The sequence below is a fragment of the Pyxicephalus adspersus genome, chromosome Z (assembly GCF_032062135.1).
Source record: "Pyxicephalus adspersus chromosome Z, UCB_Pads_2.0, whole genome shotgun sequence".
In the NCBI taxonomy this organism is placed as follows: Eukaryota; Metazoa; Chordata; class Amphibia; order Anura; family Pyxicephalidae; genus Pyxicephalus; species Pyxicephalus adspersus.
The window spans coordinates 50718786-50738396 of record NC_092871.1 but is presented as its reverse complement, the minus strand read 5'-3'; the positions used below and the strand labels follow the sequence as shown (position 1 = coordinate 50738396).

The 19611-nt window shown below is 38.8% G+C and overlaps 1 protein-coding gene across 1 annotated transcript in view; it reads right to left on the bottom strand.

Moving 5' to 3' along the window:
• Nucleotides 1-19611, bottom strand: part of CACNA1B (calcium voltage-gated channel subunit alpha1 B) — a 221519-nt gene that overhangs the window by 108431 nt on the left and 93477 nt on the right. The window contains 2 exon segments of the mRNA XM_072431529.1: nt 2372-2487; nt 8897-9000. Coding sequence (XP_072287630.1) covers nt 2372-2487; nt 8897-9000 — 220 coding nt within the window.

Here is a 19611-nt window from a genome sequence, read left to right as displayed (position 1 = left end):
ACAAACTTTTTTGGACATGTTCAATACTTTAACACAGGGTGACACTCACCCCCAGGACACACTTACGACCCATGTTTCTATACTACTCAAACAGGGTAAAGATCCTAATTTGTGTGCTAGCTATAGGCTGATATCTCTTCTCAATTGTGACCTTAAACTGTTCAGTAGCATACTAGCCAAGTGCCTCACCCCTTTGTTACAATCCATTATCTATTCTGACCAAAGAGGGTTCTTACCTGGTTACAAGGCTCACGACAACACCATCAGGACGCTGAATTTAATTGATTTTGCCCAGTCCAAAAAAATTCCTGCACTGCTGTTGTCGGCATATGCCGAAAAGGCATTTGACAGGGTGGATTGGGCTTTCCTGGAACATACCTTGATCCATATTTGACGTCCTCCCCCTGCTATTAAGTGGATATTATCTTTATACTCCACCCCCACTGCCCAAATCAAAGTCAAAGTGTTCAAGACAAATTCTCTGTTTGCCTAAGATTAAAAGGGGAATGGCTCTTCCAGATCCATTTTTGTACCATGAGGCTTCTCATTTAGCTAGGCTAATAGACTGGTGCAGACATGGGAATATGAAGCCCTGGGTGACTTTGGAGAAAGTTATATTTCCGGACCCGTTAGCAGGAGCGAAGTGGTTATCCTCTGACGCTTTCCTGGGAAATTTAAAACACCACTTAATTAGTACAATGCTTTGTGTTGCGCAAAAATATTTTGGAGCTTTTGGGGCTGCAGGTGTATCCCTCCCCTCTGTTACCCATTTTGGGCCACCCTCGCTTTCAACCGAGTCTAGCGGATCCTTTGTTTGCTAGACCAGGGAGATCAGGGAATATTTAGGGCCACTCATTTTACAGATGGGTTGCGGTGGAAGACGATATTTCAGTCCGAATATTCACTCCCAACATTAAACATGTAGAGAAGCCTGCAATGGTCCCATTTGTTGAGTTCACTTCTTTCCCTTGACCTATTTGCCTGCTCAGTATCAGTTTTGGAATCAGTATGTGCTGGGGAGGGTCCGTTTAGGGGGACGTTGTCCTATGCTTACCAGCTACTTCTGGTAGAGTCTCCCCCGCCCACTCTGCCCTTTATTACATAGTGGGAACGAGATCTCAATGCTGTTGTTTCTCCAGAAAAGATGGAAAATGTCCTATACTTCAGCCACAAAGCAAACCAAAAGTAATTCTTACCAAGAAACGAACTATAAGATACTGACGAGATGGTATAGAGTACAATCTGTTCTGGCAAAGATATACCCACAGGCTAATCCAACATGTTGAAGATGCAAATCAGATATGGTAGTTTACTCCATATCTTCTGGGAATATCCTATGTTAACATTCTTCTGGTCTGGGGTGGCAGATGTTTTTTTTGAATTGCCGGATGTTTCCATCTGGTCTGGAGTGGGCTCTCCTAAATTTGTCTACTCTCTCCAAGAAGAGATACCAGAATTCTTTACTCAAACATGCCCTTAGCGCTGTGAAAGCATGCATTCCTGCACTCTGGAAACAAACTGCTCTGGAAACAAAACAACTAGGGTGAATAAAATCATATCTTTGGACCTCATTTCATCAAGAGATGGTCGGTCTGACAAGTTTAATAAAACATGGTTCTATTGGATCCAGTGTACTTCCTCCTCTACTTTTTTAGCAGATTGGTGCTCACAGGTAAACAGAAATTATGACAGATTTCATAGTTAGATGGTGCATTTTTTTTGGTCTCATATGGAAATGCTAGGCTCTTTATATTTTAGGCGATTATGTGTAATGCCTGTCTCTCCCCCCCCCCCCACACTTGTTATCATGTTTTATTATCATGATTGTTTTTTTGTGGTGTTTTATATTATGACTGCACATGTTTGACTGATTACTGAAAAAACTAAGTATGAAAAATAAATTTAAAAAAATTAGAATAGAAAAGCTTTATTATCAAAACATGGCCAAACAAGCCAGACATGCTTTGAACAGCTAAGAGCCCCCAATCACAAGGGCACTATAAATGGTGCATTAGAGTAGCTTATACTCTAATACCTACAACACAGTCACTTACAATATTAATATTATTATACATTTATATACTGTCAATACATTTATGTAGAAATATTTTGCTGTGTTGCACAATGAAGACCGAACCATTCACATCACCTTCTGTAGCTTGCACCCAATGTACAACCATAACATTTTTGACAGTATTTTTTGTACTGTTGGAGAAAACATTCAAATGTGGAAAGAAAACACTACCTCAGAGCTGCAAGGACAATGGAAACCACTAAGCCACCATGAGCATATTTTAGCCAGGCAATCCCACAGCTACTGACCTATAAGCAGCAGAAAATGTGTTTAAATTGTTAAGTTAAATTGGCTCACCCGCTTTAAAGATCCACTCAAGATACCCATTAAGTTCACGTTCAATCTGTTGCTGCCGTCTGAGTTTCAGAAATGCCCTTCGGTTCTCCACCCTCTCACGTTCCTTGGCAAACTCCCTACAAAGTGAGAAACACATTTTTTTTAGATTGAGTGTAAAAAAAGCAGATTTAGATTTCTTACACGAGCTATTTAAAAAAAATCTCTAAAATCAACATATATCATTCTCTAAAATCAAAACATTGGAATAAATGTATGGGAATTACATTGGTTTTGCCAGGTAAATCAGAATTATAGTGAATTGCTCCCAAGTGTCTTGGTTATGTAAGACTTCTATGAGAAGGTCCAACATGCCCCCTGCTTTGTCAGAGCTACAGTTCTACATGAATAATCAGTATAATCTTCTACTCAGGCTTCAAAATACTTTTTTTAAGCACCAGAAATGTATTTAGGTATTTTAAATTGGAACTTTTTTGTAGATTTTATAGGTGTCATTTACAGTTATTTGATGTTCTCTACCTGCTTTCTATACCTGAAAAAAACATGGACAGAACCTAGATTTGTTTCCTTTATAATCCTTTTATCTTTTTGATTACTGAATAGATGATCATTATTCAGGCTCACAAAAAGGACCATAACAAATAAATCCCCCAAAACTGGGGATAATCCCCATTTTTCTATTTTTATATGTTTTTTTTCCTAATTTTTTTGGCAGTGTCTGATGAATCAGTGTGCCACTCACTGTGGAGGGTGTTTGGACTGCTCAGGACACATGGTGTTATTGGTTCAGAGCAGGGGTGTCCAAACTTTTTGCAAAGAGGGCAAGATATGGTGAGGTGAAAATTTGTGGAGGCCGACCATTCAGCCAGACACTGTTTGAATCATTAACAATAAATGCAAATGAACCATTTAATATAAATCAGTATATGGTATGCAGTATGTCACAGAAAACAGATCTGATTACAGGAATATATAAATAAATATATTATATTTCAGCAATCATCCAAAACAATAAAATCACAAACAGGTGGGAGTGAATAACATTGATTATCTCATTACAGGGGCACCTGTCAAGCGGTGGAATATATTAACTGACACGTTAACAGGAAGGTCATAAATATAATGGGTCTGGTTTATTAATGCTCTCCAAGGCTACAGAGGATACACTTTCATCAGTAAAGCTGTGGGATCCAGCAACCTGGAATGGATTTCTTAAAAGTAATTTGCAAGTCATAGCAAATGTTTGGAATCCTGGACCAGATCCAGTTTAGGTTTGCTGGATTACCCAGCTACACTGATGTAAATGCATCCTCTCCAGCCTTGGAGAGCCTTAACAAATTAGGCCCAATGTGTTTGAAGCAGGAAAACGAGTAAACGAGTAAAGACCAAGGATCTGAGTGCTATTGACAGATTGTGATGGTTAGAAAACTAGATCAGAGCATGGCTGCTGTATGTATTGCAATGGTTTGTAGCTACCAAAGGTAGAAGTAAGGGATGCTCTTAAATAGGCACCAGGGTTATGGGGTGCCCAAGGCATTTTGATTTGTGTGGAGGAGGAGGGGAACTGCCCGTATGCTCCTGTTCCACAGATAAAATACTTTAGCACAAATTGCAGAAAAACATGCCTGTCAAGACAACTTATCTGTAGCCAGCCGCAGCCCAGACAAAAGTCCCATACCGTCCCTTGCAATGAACACAAGTGTCAGAACAGTGTGTGTGTAATACCCTACGTTTGTAGTGAGCGTGTGCTGTTTGGGATCTGCATGGACCACGCCCACTCTAATCAAAGAAAGTTCTCACCACCGAGTCCACACCCTGACACCACACTCCCTGCACAGAAACTACTTTGAATCAGAGTGGGCGTGGTTCATGCGGGTCCCGCACAGCACACGCCCACTACAAACGTAGGGGATTACACACACAGGCCGCATATTATTTATTTGATGACAACGGCTATGGGCCAGTGAAAACCTGAACATGGAATGCGGGCTGGACTTTGGACATACCTGGTTTAGAGGGATGGATTTCGCAAGTACTGGGTAACATTTAGAATTTCTAACCTGATAAAATGTCTAAAATGTGCTAAGGGCTCAGAGATACAGGGAAGCCACAAAGGTGAAGGCAAGGTGTGATACTGTGCAGCTTCAACTTGTCCTTTTATATCCTGATAAAGCTGAAAAGGCTAAATTTCTGGATACATATATCTGCACAGACTGCAGTAAAATCATCTAACATTTTTAAATATTTTCCATTCTGAGATGAGTTTTACCAAACTTTTTAGGAAGTCACGTTGGGAATGGGCAACAAAGAAATATGGGGAGAGTAGGGGGACAGAGGAGAGAAAAGGAGACCACAGAGTGAACATGTAAGGGTAAAACGGAAAAGAGGGAATGTGGTAGTATAGAAAGGGTAAAGAGGGAGAGAAAGAAGAGCTAAAGCTGCGTACACACGTCAGATTTTTATCGCCCGATAATCGGTATCGGCCAGATATTGGGCGAAAATCTGCCGTGTGTACAGTCAGTGTCGTCCATCGTCCGAACGACCGTCCTGGCGGATACACGGGCAATGGACGACAACCGATCCTAATACAAGGGAAGGGGGAGAGCGCGCAGCAGGGTGCCGCTCCGTCGTTCTCCCCCTCCCCTCTCCATAGAGCATGAACGGTGCTGTATGTACAGCACCGTTCATGCATCGTGTAGTCCTTTGTCGTTGGAAAGGATCGTGAAAAATCCTTTCCAACGACAAAAATTGCTTGTGTGTACACGGCTTAAGGGAGCAGCAGAGAAGTCAAGTGGACTTGCTTCAGCAATCTGAGATAACCATTTCAACAAAGTATGCAATTTGAGAATGTCTCCAAATGCTATCATGACAGTAATAAAGTCCGAAATCATATCAGGTGCCTATGGCCCTTTGAGCCACTTGATGGGCTCACCCTAGTGCATTCTCTAAGGGCCCTTGACCTCTGTCGTTTTCGGAAAAGAGGAATGTGGGTGTACTAGGTGGCAAAAGCCAGTCATCTAGTGGAATTTAGTCAATGGCTACAAATTTAAAGAGAGCATAGAAATATATGGTCCCTGATTTGCATACAATCAGATGAAAAAAGGAATTCCCAATGGTAGGTTTAAACAACATCTCAAGGCCTCTTAGGGTTCAGAGAGCATGGACTCAGAATGCAATGAACACTGCCTAGTTAAGTCCAGAAAGCAGATGAATCCCACAAGAGCCAGTTTTGAATATCAACAACAGTCTCATACTGTTTATTCCAAAATCTTCAGGAACCCAAAATTCCTTTAAGCCCATTTTAAAGTCATCCATTGAGAGATAAAAAATAAACCAGCTGCTGATAGTGAGGTCCCATCCAATCTGTGGTGATGGGGTCCAATACACCTGAAGAACTGCTATAACTCTTTCCTGGACTGGCACCACTCACAAAAGATGTTCACTGCTTTATATCCTGTGGCTCCCTGCCCTAGTGAGGATGTAGACTTACCCAGTGCAGGACGCTGATATTGAAGTCATGTTGTCCCAGCCTGAATCCAATGTTTCTTTAGAAGCATGTACTGCTAGATGTTCGTGACCATATCACTACTTGAGATATAGGTTCTTTCTCAGGCTAGGCATGTCTGTCAAGTGGGTGTTAAGTACTTGCCAAAACAGAAATGAGAGTTCTGAAATGTGTGATACTTTGGAGCTTATTGTAGCCAGTTTTATATACTCTATTGATTTCAGCTTGTACTGCCACAAGGTGGAGAGGACAATTTTGCCGAAACTGAACACAAAACTGCTTATTTTGTGACAAAATGAAGATAAATAAAAAGGTTACACCAATGTTACACATGAATGTAACAGAAAAATCAAGAGAAGACATGAGGGTAGGGACATCCAAACTCCACTGCCAGGTGACGAGACCTACAGCAAACATTGTTCACAATAAAAATGTAGAATGCTTTGTAGATAAAACATATATAATGGATACGAGACATCAAGCCCCGCTCTTCTTTTTCAATTGAAGATCTTGCTAATGGAGACATAAGAAACTAGGGGCTAACAGGACCCCCCCCCCCCATCCCATGCTCCACCCATAACTAAAATAAAACTTCTAGATGGACTAGACATGTAATATAAATCTTTTCAATATGTGTTTCAAATTGGTTCCTTTAGATAATATTTGATCAAATATATATTCTAATATAGATAATAATAAAAGATTAATTATACATGTGTGCAGCCATATTTTGAAAAAAAACTCAGCAATTTCAGCAGTCATTTTGCCTGGAAGTTAAGACAGTACCTAATCTACAGACAGCCAATATAGGATAAAAGCACACAAAAGGCAATCATACAAATGCTCCATGGCAAGCCTGAAAATTATGAAATAAATCAATAAAACTAAATCAATATATTCTTTGGTAAAAAATACAAAAAGCTAAAATGGTAATATACACCCAAGTGCCCTTTTTACTTGACCCCATTTTCTATATATGTGTAAAATACTTTAGAAACACTAAGGATTCCTTTTAAGATGAAGATTGGAGAGCCAAGGGCCCTATAAAGCATTGCGATCAGGCCCAGTTGCATCTTTTGGTTATACCCATGGTCTAGACTTCAATGTGAGTCGATGAGAGCAGTAAACAGATTGATTTGCCAGGCTGATAAAAAAAAGATGCAAGCCTTAAAGGAAATGAAAGAGGTCTAAATAGAGAAAGAAATAATGGGAGAAGCTGTGCAGGGAGAAAAGATGAAAGCTAAACAGAGACTGCTGGACACATGTCATCCTCTGCACTCTATGATGAATAATTTAGAGTTGCAGCTCAGCCTAGCAGTGTGATCCTGTACTGTGATGTCTACACCATGCAGGGCTCAGTGATAGGTCACTCAGAGTCACAAGCAAACAAAAATCACTAGTTGGGATGGGGAAGGGTGACAACAATGGTGACAAACAAAGGTAATACTCTCTCAGAGAGGGTGTATAGGTTTCCAAGAGAGGTAGAAAGCAGAGTAATATCATCCAAATGGCAGCTATAGGATTTCTCAAGTAAAAGTGTTGCAATATTTTTTGGTCCCTTTAAAGCATGAGGTCCAGAGCATGCAATATGATCGCAAAAGCTTTTCCCCAACAAATGCATACAATGAACACACAATGGAAGTTGCTTTTCTTAATCTTTGGAGAAAAGATAACCATCACTAGGTGTATTGTTTTGGAAGCTATCAACATCTGTTAATCCTATAGAAGATGCATAATTATGGTACGTTTCTTTAGCTGCGTACACACCTGCAATTTTTCTCGTTGGAAAGGATCTTTCACGATCCTTTCCAACGAGACCGACTGTACACACGGCAGATTTTCGCCCGATAATTGGCCGATACCGATTATCGGGCGAGAAAAATTTGCCGTGTGTACGCAGCTTTTGTCTCACATACAATCACACAATAGATTAATTGCAACAAAAATACCTCATATAATGTACCATGACTTGGAAATTGGCCACAAATACACAGATCTCACCCCCGAATGTAAACTTGCTGGTTTTTCCAGTGAGCCACTTATTACTTCACATGAACCAATTGTTTCTCTCATGAATGTATAAAGCCTTGTACAGACCATCAATAACTGTTGCTAGAAACAGTTTTAGGAACATTTACTGCACAGTTTTGTTCTGGGAAGAAGGGGCAGTCTTGTAAAAAAAAAAACTGCTGTAAAAACATTGTACATGTATACAGTTTTTTTCTGACTTCCACTCTAACTACTGCAAGGATGTCCCTTAAAAATCATGGCTGATAAGAAACAGGGGTTTGATTTACTAATAGGAATGTAAGAAGCTCACATAGCAGAATGAATTATTCCTCAGCAAGGGATGTATAACTAAGGCTACGTACACACACTAGATTTTTGTTGTTGACAAATGACTGAAAGATGAATGAATGAGCACTGTACATACAGCATTGTTCTGCTCCATTGGGAGGGAGAACAAGCCAGCGCAACCCACTGAGCTTTCCTCCCTTCACTTCCATTGCAATCGTTAGTCCTCTGTCCAAAGATCCGCCAGGACGGATTCATGAACAACGTTATACGGCCTCTGTACACATGGCAGATTTTTGTCCAAAATAAACACTGAGGCTTGTATCAGCTGAGAATCATCTGACGTATGTACATAGTTTTAGCTTAGTAAATGAGATTAGGCTCTGCTGACTTTTACCATGTGGTTCCTGGCATGTGAATGGATTTTCTTGCAAAGTGAACTTCATCACATTCACTGAGTCAAGTAAATTATCTCCTGGAAAAAGATAATTCACATTCATAAGTAAACTGCCAAAATTTCTTTTGAAAGGGCAGGTTCACACTTGCTGCTTGATTAATCAATTTTGTGTGGCTCCTTGTAAGTGGCACATTGCATCAAGGACTTGCACATAGTTGGTTCAAAAAGCACAAAGGAAAGAAAAGCAGGAAAAAGAATGTATACGTACTGCAAACTTATTGCCAGTGTGTAAACGCCCTACAGATCTAATGCATGACTTTATAACACTTACCCAGACAGAACACCCAAAACCAGGTTTAGCATGAAAAAGGAGCCAACGATTATGAGAGGTATGAAATAGAGCCAATTCCACATTGCACCAACTGCATCATTGGTCTGCAAAAAAAAGTTAAAACAAAAAATGTTAAGGCAAAAATATATAGTACAATAAATATAGTTTACCTATTGATTTCTTACAAGGTCATAACATTTTCCCTTAATCAGCTGTTGTGATCACCTGAAATTCTTATATGCAAAGTCGATCCTTTGGTTAGGTCTGTTTAGTGGAGGAAGGGGGTTTAGGAAGGGTTTCTCTAGCACAGCCAGTCTACATGAAGCACATATAAAACCACCCTGAGAATTACAGCAGATGGGGAAACAAAAAATGGGCAGCAACTTTTGATGCTACAGTAGTTCACAGCCCACAAGCAGACGGGCACACGTTGGTCTTTTCAGCGTGAGTGCCTTGCTATGCCCCTATTCTTCAGTGTACTAAAGAGATGTTTAATGGTGCAAGGAGCCGCTAGGTGGTGAAGAGGCACAGAGTTTGGACTGCTGGCTGTGAGCAGTTGAAAAGTGGTGTCATCGTACTTATGTTACACACATGACAGGGTTGGCTGATCACTAGAGGATGTGCATTACCTTAAAGATCTTTTAGCATATATACAGGATGATACAATAGTTAAATCATAACTCTTTTGATGGTCAAATCATTTGTTACCATCCCTTGTCGTCCTACTGATTAAAACTGAGCTAATGAACCTATTTGAAATTGTATACCTTAACTCTGATTAATCCAGCACAGAGTTCAATATCCATTCTATATCAAGTCAAATCCTCTCCCTGTGTTGATTCATATTTATTCATTCCCTCCAGACACCTTCTACAGATAACAGGAAATTACTGCAATATTGCTACTTTGAAAGCCAATATGGCTTCTTGGGAAACCTAGCTATGGCACACGGAGTGGGTGCTGATCATTCTCAGGTAAGGAATTTAACATACAGAACAGCAAACAAATCCTTATTAGCCTTGGCAAGCAGGATTGTTATTTTCAGCCAAACTGGGCTACTCTTAATTGGCTAGTTTCTTTTTCCAAAACAAGCCAACTAATTTTTACTTTAAGGAGAACAAGTTTCAGCTGGAGTACTGTAGTAATCTTATCTTATGATGAACTACAGGCAGATATATAGTAAAAAACAAAACAGCTCTTTATGATTTTATACATAAAAAGTTATTATTATTTTCTTAAATGTAAGCAGTATAAGTATTTGAATCAAGCTTGTTATCAGCCTTTGCGATTATTTGTATACCAGAGCTCTGACTGCAGAAAAGAGAAGCAGTACAAAGAGCCAATGAATCCGTTGTGTGGCAACACAATTTTAATGCTGATAGGAAGAGTAAGCATCAAGAGAGGGATGAGCTCATCAGTTAGCTGCTGCCCCTTTTACTGTCCAGTCACAAGGTGAGGTTAGGGAGGAGGCCTGTAAGTGTTGCTTAACTGTAGCAAAGAAAAATAACAAGTCTTCTTGCCAGTCAGACAAAGCAGCGTGTGGTAGATCTGTGTAAATCTCAGAATTAGTTGGACAGAAAAACAAATCCTTTGGCAAGTAAAACTACAAGTAAGTACAAAATTACACCATAAGTTATGCTGGTCATACACTGGTGGATAGGTGCACAACTAGGTAATTATTCATTAACCCCTAGATGTCCATCCTTTCGTTGGTTACCACTCATTCTGTACCAAATGTTAGTTATGCCCCTACCTCTGGTCTGAGTAAAATACACATTGCTTGTGCATGAGTGGGAAAACAGACCTATTCTTTAGATGGAAATTACAGGAACTACATGGTTAGCTAAAGAAAACCTGTCACTAAAAAAACATGTAGAGCCAACCTCTGTAGATTTTCCTTCCAAGGATGCGTACATACATTCAATCATTGTAGTTGGAAAGGATCTTTCACAATCCTTTCCAACTACAAAAGACAGAAAGATACATGAACAAGCACTGTACATACAGCACTGTTATGCTCTATGGAGAGGGGAGGGGGGAGAACAACAGAGCAGCAACCCACTGCACTCTATCCCCTTCACTTGTACTACAACCAATTGTTGTTTATGGATCCACCAGGACGGATCGATGAAAGACGACGGACGATCGCTGTACACTTGCAAGATTCTTGTCCGATACTAACCCTGAGGTGAATATAGGACAAGAATCGTCTGACGTGTGTACGTAGCCTAAAAATCTACTCAGATTCAGATATGAGTTAAAGACCATGTGACTGCTATGGGGCCCAGAACTGTCTGGCTGAAAAGTTTGTACAGACAGCAGCAGCATTTGATAAACATCTGCAGAGTTCTGGGACTTCCACTTACTATTACTAAAATAGTATTTTAATAATAGCATTCAGAAAGGAGTACTATTTTGCCTGAATTGGCAGTGGAAGAACACAAAGGAAAAAGCTGGGGTTTGTAGGCTTAATGAAGTAGTTTGTATTCTGAGTAGGTTGAATTATATGGACCATACTAGGCAATACTGGCCTAATAATTTTGTAATATCACATTTCGACACACTAATAATTTATTCCCATTATTATTCTTTATTATCATCCAAGAAAATATGAATTATGGTTAACTATTATAATCATCACTCCAACACAAAGCAAAACAAGTAAACTCCTGATTATAATTAATGTACTATGAAAGTAGCCCACATTATCCTATCATTCTGTATACTAATGATAATTATTTTATTGTATACCTTACTATGGTTCATACAATGTAAAATACGAACATATAACCATTATAACGGAGAACCATTAACAACTGTATAAACCCTTATTCTTTATGTTATGTATTACTACCCTGTACTATTAATTTTAAATATGTTGAAAGTTCACATTCTTTATACCCATAACTCACTTATATTTCCATCTAACTATGCCTGCTACCCTAGCTTCCCCATTTTGGTTCATCCATTTAACCAATTTCTCCATATTCATTGGCCTCCATTCTTATCAATGTCCTGTGCTGTACTAAGCTGATGAATAAAACCTATCTGCCCTCTCTCTCACATCATGCAGACGCAAGCTTCCTATACATAGTAAGGGCATCAATTAAGGCAGAAAACACCACTCTGCCCCGTACTGCGCACGCAAGGGTGAAAGTGTCCTTTGTCCCTAAGGCGCATGTGCAACTTCCTGCGCATGCGCCATCATTATTTCCGGAAGCCAGACGTCTTTCAACTCTTTTTAAAGCGCCACACATACAGCACTCTCTGCTGCTGCATTATCTTTTTACAGCACCACCATTTGGCGCCTATGTTCATTTACATTGAAGGAAAGCTTGCTTTTATAGCAAATTCAACATCACTATATTGGATCATCTACTGACACGTGCAGTCAGTCTATATTTCTTCATAATTTTAACCCCTTCTTTTCCACTACATTTTCTCCAGCTCCACGCATGGTATTTTTACCCTTTAAAAAGATCCCATGAGATTTGCCTTCTTGATACCATTAATTTTTTATTATACCTTTATGCAATTTTAAGAACAACTGACTGTTTTAGACTCAAATATGCATTACCACTATTTTGAATGAATATGACATAATATACCTGATTTTAAAATTACATCATACTATTATCTCAAGCTAGGATATGCTTCCTAATATACAATTATGCATCTGTTACCCACATTAGATAGATTAGATACATTAGAACTAACATGTGTACTATGATTTTATCAATAAGCTTTAAACTGTCCTATATCCCCTAGTGATTTAATTTTATCCACTTATGATCTGTATAACTTCTATTTATAATTTATCACATTTCTTGACTAAATTACTCTAGATAAGCTCTACTTTTCCTAACATATATAATTGTCACAAACCTTTCAATATGGGGTAGGTAACACATAAAGATTACTAGAATCACATAAGGACAGAGTACCTCCAATCTACTCTCTTCTACCACTGAATTGACAACAGTTGGATCATGATATAAAGCCCTGTAACACGTGGATTGCAACCCTGTTCTTCCTACCTCCCTCAGAACAGTCTGGATCACTATTTCTGGACCTTTTTATCATGGAGAAACCCTTAAAATCGTTTTAAGGTGTTAGGGAATCCCTTCTATAAAAACTATATCCACAGCTCACAGTACATTAGTGTGATTGTCAGTAAGAAGAATTATCTTTACATTGCTGGCCAGTGAGAAGAATGTCACCGTTACAGATAGTCAATAAGATAATTTGCGTCAACCAATTAAACTAACCTGAGAGTAACTAAAATAAAATAAATAAATAAATTACTCATTGCTAAAGGAACCCCTAGCAACCTATGGAGGAACCAAGATTCAGAAAAAAAAAATGACTGATTCTGATATCTTCAGGTCCTTATTCAGGTTTTTGATCTTTTAGCTATCTTGAGTGGCCACACTGGATAGATTTAATCCCACACATTTGTACAATAGTTAATTTATTTACAGCGGGTAGCTATGCTGGAATTGTACACCAAGCTGCACATGTGTATCTCCCTGTACAATACATATAAAAGATTGTGTACAAGCAAGTAGAATTGTTTTATTGCAGAAGAGACATAGGCTGTTCCTTCTACAATAAAAAACCTGTCTGCTCACAGTTTTTCAATTTTTAGTTTTAGTTTTGCTTTAAAACCTGAAATACCAAACACCACCAATCACAGCAGATCTTCATACATTTCCGTGTAGTGATTTGTGTAAAGATCTGGAGCACTAGAGAAATTGTCTTCAAGTATATTATTATTATTATTATTATTATTATTATTAATGAACAGGATTTAAATTACGCAGCGCTGTACAATAAATAGGGATGGGAAAACAGTGGATCACTTAAAAGTTCACAAAAGTAGATTGGGGCTATTGTATTGTATTGTAAGTATTGGGGCTCCCTTACAGTATTGAAAATAGATAAAAGGCATTCTGCTCTTTTCAGGTTTAAGAACACAGGCACATACAGAACAATGAGTCTCTTGATTTGTCCCCATTGAGGGGTTTGATAATTGTGATGTATATGAATGTATTCAATGGAAAATGACTGAATTAGATTATAGTAATTTTAATTTTATTAATTGGGAATATTAAAAACAAGACACATGGGGTGAGTAATCTCTTTTCCTGCAATTTGTAAATATAATAATTGTTTCTTTTACATATTTTACATATTTATACACACATAGAGCTGGGGATATAGAGTTTAGTTGTGGTAGCACTTTGAAGTCTACTAAGAATTATTACTTGAGAAATTGGGTTCAAAAGTGTTGGAAATTGAGTATGATATCTACAATTGAGATGGCAAGATGTCTTTTTTTTTTAAGTAACAAAGAATTTTTGGATTGCAACTCAGATGACTGATTGTTTATTTAAACTGGTAAACTGTTTTGTTGCAATGATCAATTATCCCTGGATTACTCCCAATTTCAGACCCGTTTGGGATCCATGCAACTACCATTAGCTTTCCTTGGGCTTCATGACACATTTTGAGGCAATTACAAAAGACATGGGGCACATTGTATGTAAAATTGTATGAAAACAAAAAGTCGAGTTTTTTGGATGATAAATTTGGCAGATTTCATTGTTTTGGGATGTGCTAAAAAATGTTAAATAAGGTTATTGGAAACTATGTAAATGTATGTGAAGCATTGTCTGCATTGTCTGTTTATTGACTGTGTACTTTGTTTTTGGCCTGTAAACTAATAAATGTAGACATATAACCAGTGCCAAGCACTCCATGGCTGTCAGGGTGCACTTCCTTCCAATACACTCCCCTCCTCCTCCTCCTCCTTCCATCTCTCTCCCCTATAATGTGATTTCACATCTGTCAGCCAAACCCATTAATTATTAACCCTTTTATGCTGTGGTATGCTGTTATGCATGCGTAGATTTTCTACAGAGCTGTATTCTTTTATCATTTAAAGGGGAATGGTGTGGTCTGTGTAGGCATTGTCTCCTAAAAGTCTTTTCAGCTTAACTATCCTTAGTGGCTAGCTGTATGTCAGGCAGTATAACTGTAAAACCGTTCTTCTGGTGTTCTGACAACATGACCTACCCTGTTGAGATATCCTACCTTCAATGCTAAAACTGTGTCCTCCTGCCTAACCTTATTTATGTCCCCATAATAATTAATAAACCCAAATTTCCCCCTGATCCCTGACTGCTACATAGGTTTAACCCTCCCTCTTCCCATAATGTCCGTTATGCCCCCCCCCCTTAGAAAACAGCATAAATGTAACCTAACCAGGCATGACAATTCCACAGGTAAGCTATTTTTTCGATCAACAGACTGCTGAAGGATCCTTAACAAAGCTTTGAGGATGAGTCTAGAGGAGCTTTACCTCACATGCACATGCAAGTGGATCAAATATTCTCCAGAATACAGAAACTCATCCCACATGAAAAAAAACAAAGGTTCCAAAATTATTTATGTCAAAAGCTACAGGGTGTTTTAAGATATGGATTTGATTGAGATGAAAATTTGACCTTGAGGGGAGGATATTTTGCACTGAACAGCTAACTTCCTGCCAGCAATGACAACCCTGGCAGCCTCTAACAATAGCTGTGTAGATCTAGATCTTTACACCTGTAAATAATGAACTAAAGTGTTACAACCAACTCTTAATGTAATGTCACCTTCCAGTGATAAATACAGTAGAATACACAATACAATATTGGCATACATGGTTTTATTTCTGTATGTATCTGTGCTAGGGAGTTTCACCCACATCATATATTGGTGACTATTGACAAAGAACAGAATATGATGGGAAATCCAAAATGTGACACATGCTTCCAGAATAGGAATAGAATATCCTTTTACGTATGAAAGAGCAGTTGATCCTTTTACCCTCCTGCTAAAGTCCTGCTAAACAATTTTTGTGAAAAGCGGCATGTGCAAATGCAACTGCACTTTGAAAATTAGTGATTAGCAGCATGGCCTGTCAAATAATATTTGCAATCATTTAACTCAAAGTAAATAAAATGTGTTTGAATTTGTCAGCAAACAATTGAATACTTTGGCAATTAAAAAATAATTACGTAACTTTTGCAGAAAAAGTCATTAGGAAGCCAACGCTCTTACAATATTCTAACTCACTTTACAATTTAGTTCCCAGTGGATTGCCATAAATGTTAATAAAACAGTTAAAGGAGCTCTTTTGAAAAATGAAAATTAAAACCCACTTTACTTATACATATTTCCGTTGTGATGCCATTGCTGCATGTTCTCTAGATTCTGATATAATTATCATTCTTTTGCCCTGCTCATATTCTGTTGTGCCACACCCACTTTTTAATTTTTATCAAAGCAACCCTTTCCTTTGCCAATGTTCACAGAAAGAGATGACAGATGAACAATTCCCCACTGCACATTCTCCAGAAAAACTCCAATCTGTCCCCTGAGACACAGTTATTCCCAGTTTAGTTGTCACCATATTGCCTCTTACATAGCATATAGTAGGTGAAGTGCAAAGTTGCCAATCAGAACTCAAATGTCAAAGACACCTTCTTGTGATACGTACCTCACCTCTCTGCACACATCATCAGCCAGGAGGGGTTACTTGAGAAAAAGATAAGCGTTAATACTGCAAAAATCTGCTTAACAATAGCTGCCCTGTCTAGTCAGCTTCACTTGCACATTTTGGGGAGTACATCTGAAACTGATGAAGTAGCAGAAAATGAATGTATCACTATGATTAAAGAAAAAGGTTAGATTGACTGCTGTATATATTCTGTACATTGTTACACAGCACCTTAGCTGCATGATTTACTTTACCTGTACTGTGACACAGCATCCTCAGGAAAGGAACAAATTTTTTTATGAATATTGTAGATGCATGTAAACAAAAGTAATCACAATAACCACAGCATGAAATAATCCTACCATAAAGAAATATAGAAAGTACTGTAAATATTTTTGTATATTAGCCCATTCAGAAAGGGGTAGCTACATCCCAGGTGGAGATGCAGTCAAGAAGCACTACCTCCTCTCCATGCGTGTTAGCGTGTGTGATAGCGCAGGAAATGTGTTTACTGTTGCTCTACTATGATAAGTGCGTGTGACAGGAGCCTGCAGCCTGTTCTAGATCACTATGTATAATAGATGCCACTTTCATTCCCGCTTGACTGATTCTGCTTCCTCTCTACGCAGCTCAAGCTTCTGTGATGAGTTTAAAGGATCTGCGCCATACACAGCCAGACACCATACTAGATGTTTTTTTTCAAAAGCGACATATATAAAGCAGAAACTATCAATTTGCTAAACACTCTTTGCTTTATTTTGCCACTGAAAGCTTGTTATTATAGTCATCACATTGATAAGGCACAGTTACCTGTGCAGTAGCCCAATTAAGCCACAGTCTTCACCATTAATCAAACATGCATAGCTGGGTAAATACCAGCAATAATAAGAGGTAATAGGCTATCTTCAACTAAAACGAGTGAAGTATGGGAAAGTGTCACCTACTGGTAAATTTTCAATTCCATCTTTGTCTTAGGATGATTCCTGTTCACGTCCTGTCCAGTAGACTCAAGAGGAAATGAGAGATTTTTTTTTAATGTTAAAGCTCTTTTTAGACAGTTGGAATGGGTTTAAAGCCAAGCATACACACTAGATAGGGATAAATTATTGTTTTTGTCTGAGTGAAAATTTAGTGCTGTGGCAGACTACTAAATAACCAAGTGGGGACAACTGTTGTTGTGTCCTATAGAGGAGGATGCAGCATGGTGTCTCCCACACATCCCTCCTCATCAAATAACTAAGTGGCTCTCTGTGTACAGCATTTGTTCATTCTACATGGAAATTACAAACAAACAAACATACTATTTCCAATTGCAGAAATGTATGGTCTGTATATAGCTTTAGGCTGCTTAATAAAAAAAGTCCCCCACTATTGCTGTTTACTTGGTAACTTAAAACATGCCCCTCACCCTAATTTCGAACATGGTCACATACTGCAACTAAAACCTGACAGAGGGTCGAACAGACCAGTCTTTCACTTTCTCAGTAAGTAAAATATAGTTTTTGATAGAATCAACAGATAAGAAGAAAAACTGCTAGTGAGGACAGACAGGTTTACTATACTCCTGCCAAATTTGTAAGCTTTGTCGCCCAGTCCGGCTGAAATCTTTCTGCCACAGTAAAATCAGCCTGTTGACTTTTCCATTACCCTAGGGCCTCATTCAGAGCTAGGTAAGCCATTGTGGTGTAATGATATTTATTAATCAAACTATTTTGTATAAAAACCCTTTTTTTCTGTGACTTTGAGTTGTCGCATTTTTCATTATCACAATAGTGTTTTTTAGTTTAGTAAAATAACCCTTATTTCTTTTTCACATACACCAATAAAAAACAATGCCACCAATTAAAACAGTGATGGCCCAGTGGTTTAAAGTTTCTTTGCAATAACTAGCAGTGCTTGGCAGTTCAAAAGGATGCTGCTTTGTGATATGACCCACAAAACATGTCAGCACCCCTACAATAGAATAGTTGGCATGGCTGTCATACAGTATGACAGCTTGCTTGAGTCCCCCAGCACCCAGTGTGACCAGCTGCTGTCAACACTGCTATGGTGTATCATGTTGATAGATCACATTCCAAGGCAGAAAATTATTCACAAACATCAGAGGAGAAAGCAGGATGGACTATATAATGTCTGTATAAATGTGCAAGTGCAAAATGATCTGGAACTACAAGCTGCAGCATGCCACAGGTAGACTAAACCTGAGATGACACCTAACCCGTTCACTATGGAAACCTAAACATAAAGTTTCTGTTAGCTTTTGTAGACCCCTGGTATATTAATATCTAGAGCAGGGGTGGGCAAACTTTTTTAGTCAGGGGCCACAATCTGAAATAAAATTTGCCAGAGGGGCCGTGCCGATGGGAGAGTGGGCAGGGTTATGCCATCATGACGCTACTGAACGTGACGCCTGCGATGGGAGAGTAGGCAGGTTGTGTGTAGTGACAACCCGCCCACTCTACCATCGCGGGCTCTGAGCTTGCAATGGGATAGTGGGTGGGCTGTGTCACTGCACACAACCAACCCATTCTCCTATCACAGGCTCAGATCCGGGGGACGTCTTCCGCGGCTCTGGCCGGTGTGCCCCCCCCCCCCAGCCAGAGCCATGGACCACCCAAAGCACTGGAGAAACATCCCTATTGGGCCGTATATGTAATTTGCCCATGCGTGATCTGGAGGGTGACATTTATACCCAACTGGCACCTGGGTATTTCAGCTATGGATGGGTGCATTTTTTTTTTTAATTAATAAAATAATTTTTTTTTAATTTTTGCCTGCCGCTCTACACTTTTATTATATGATTCAAGAGTGTGTATACCTTTTCTGCTGCCCCTTTCCATTCCTACTATCCATGAAGTTTGCTAGCGTGTGATAAATGACTTTGCAGTAGTCACGGCAATATACTGAGCTGATAATAAATGAATATTTTTATACACAGTAGTACAGGAATATGGAGACAGACACGATGGCGAGAGCAAGAAACATGGAGATAGCACAAGCTGATACATAAATATAGGCAAACATGTCAGCAAAATAGACACAGGCTCTTACTAATGGTAACTAGAGGAAAAGTGGAGCTGCCTCCTATGGCGATAGAGTTATTATTATTATTATTATTATTATTATTAATAAACAGGATTTATATAGTGCCAACATATTACGCAGCGCT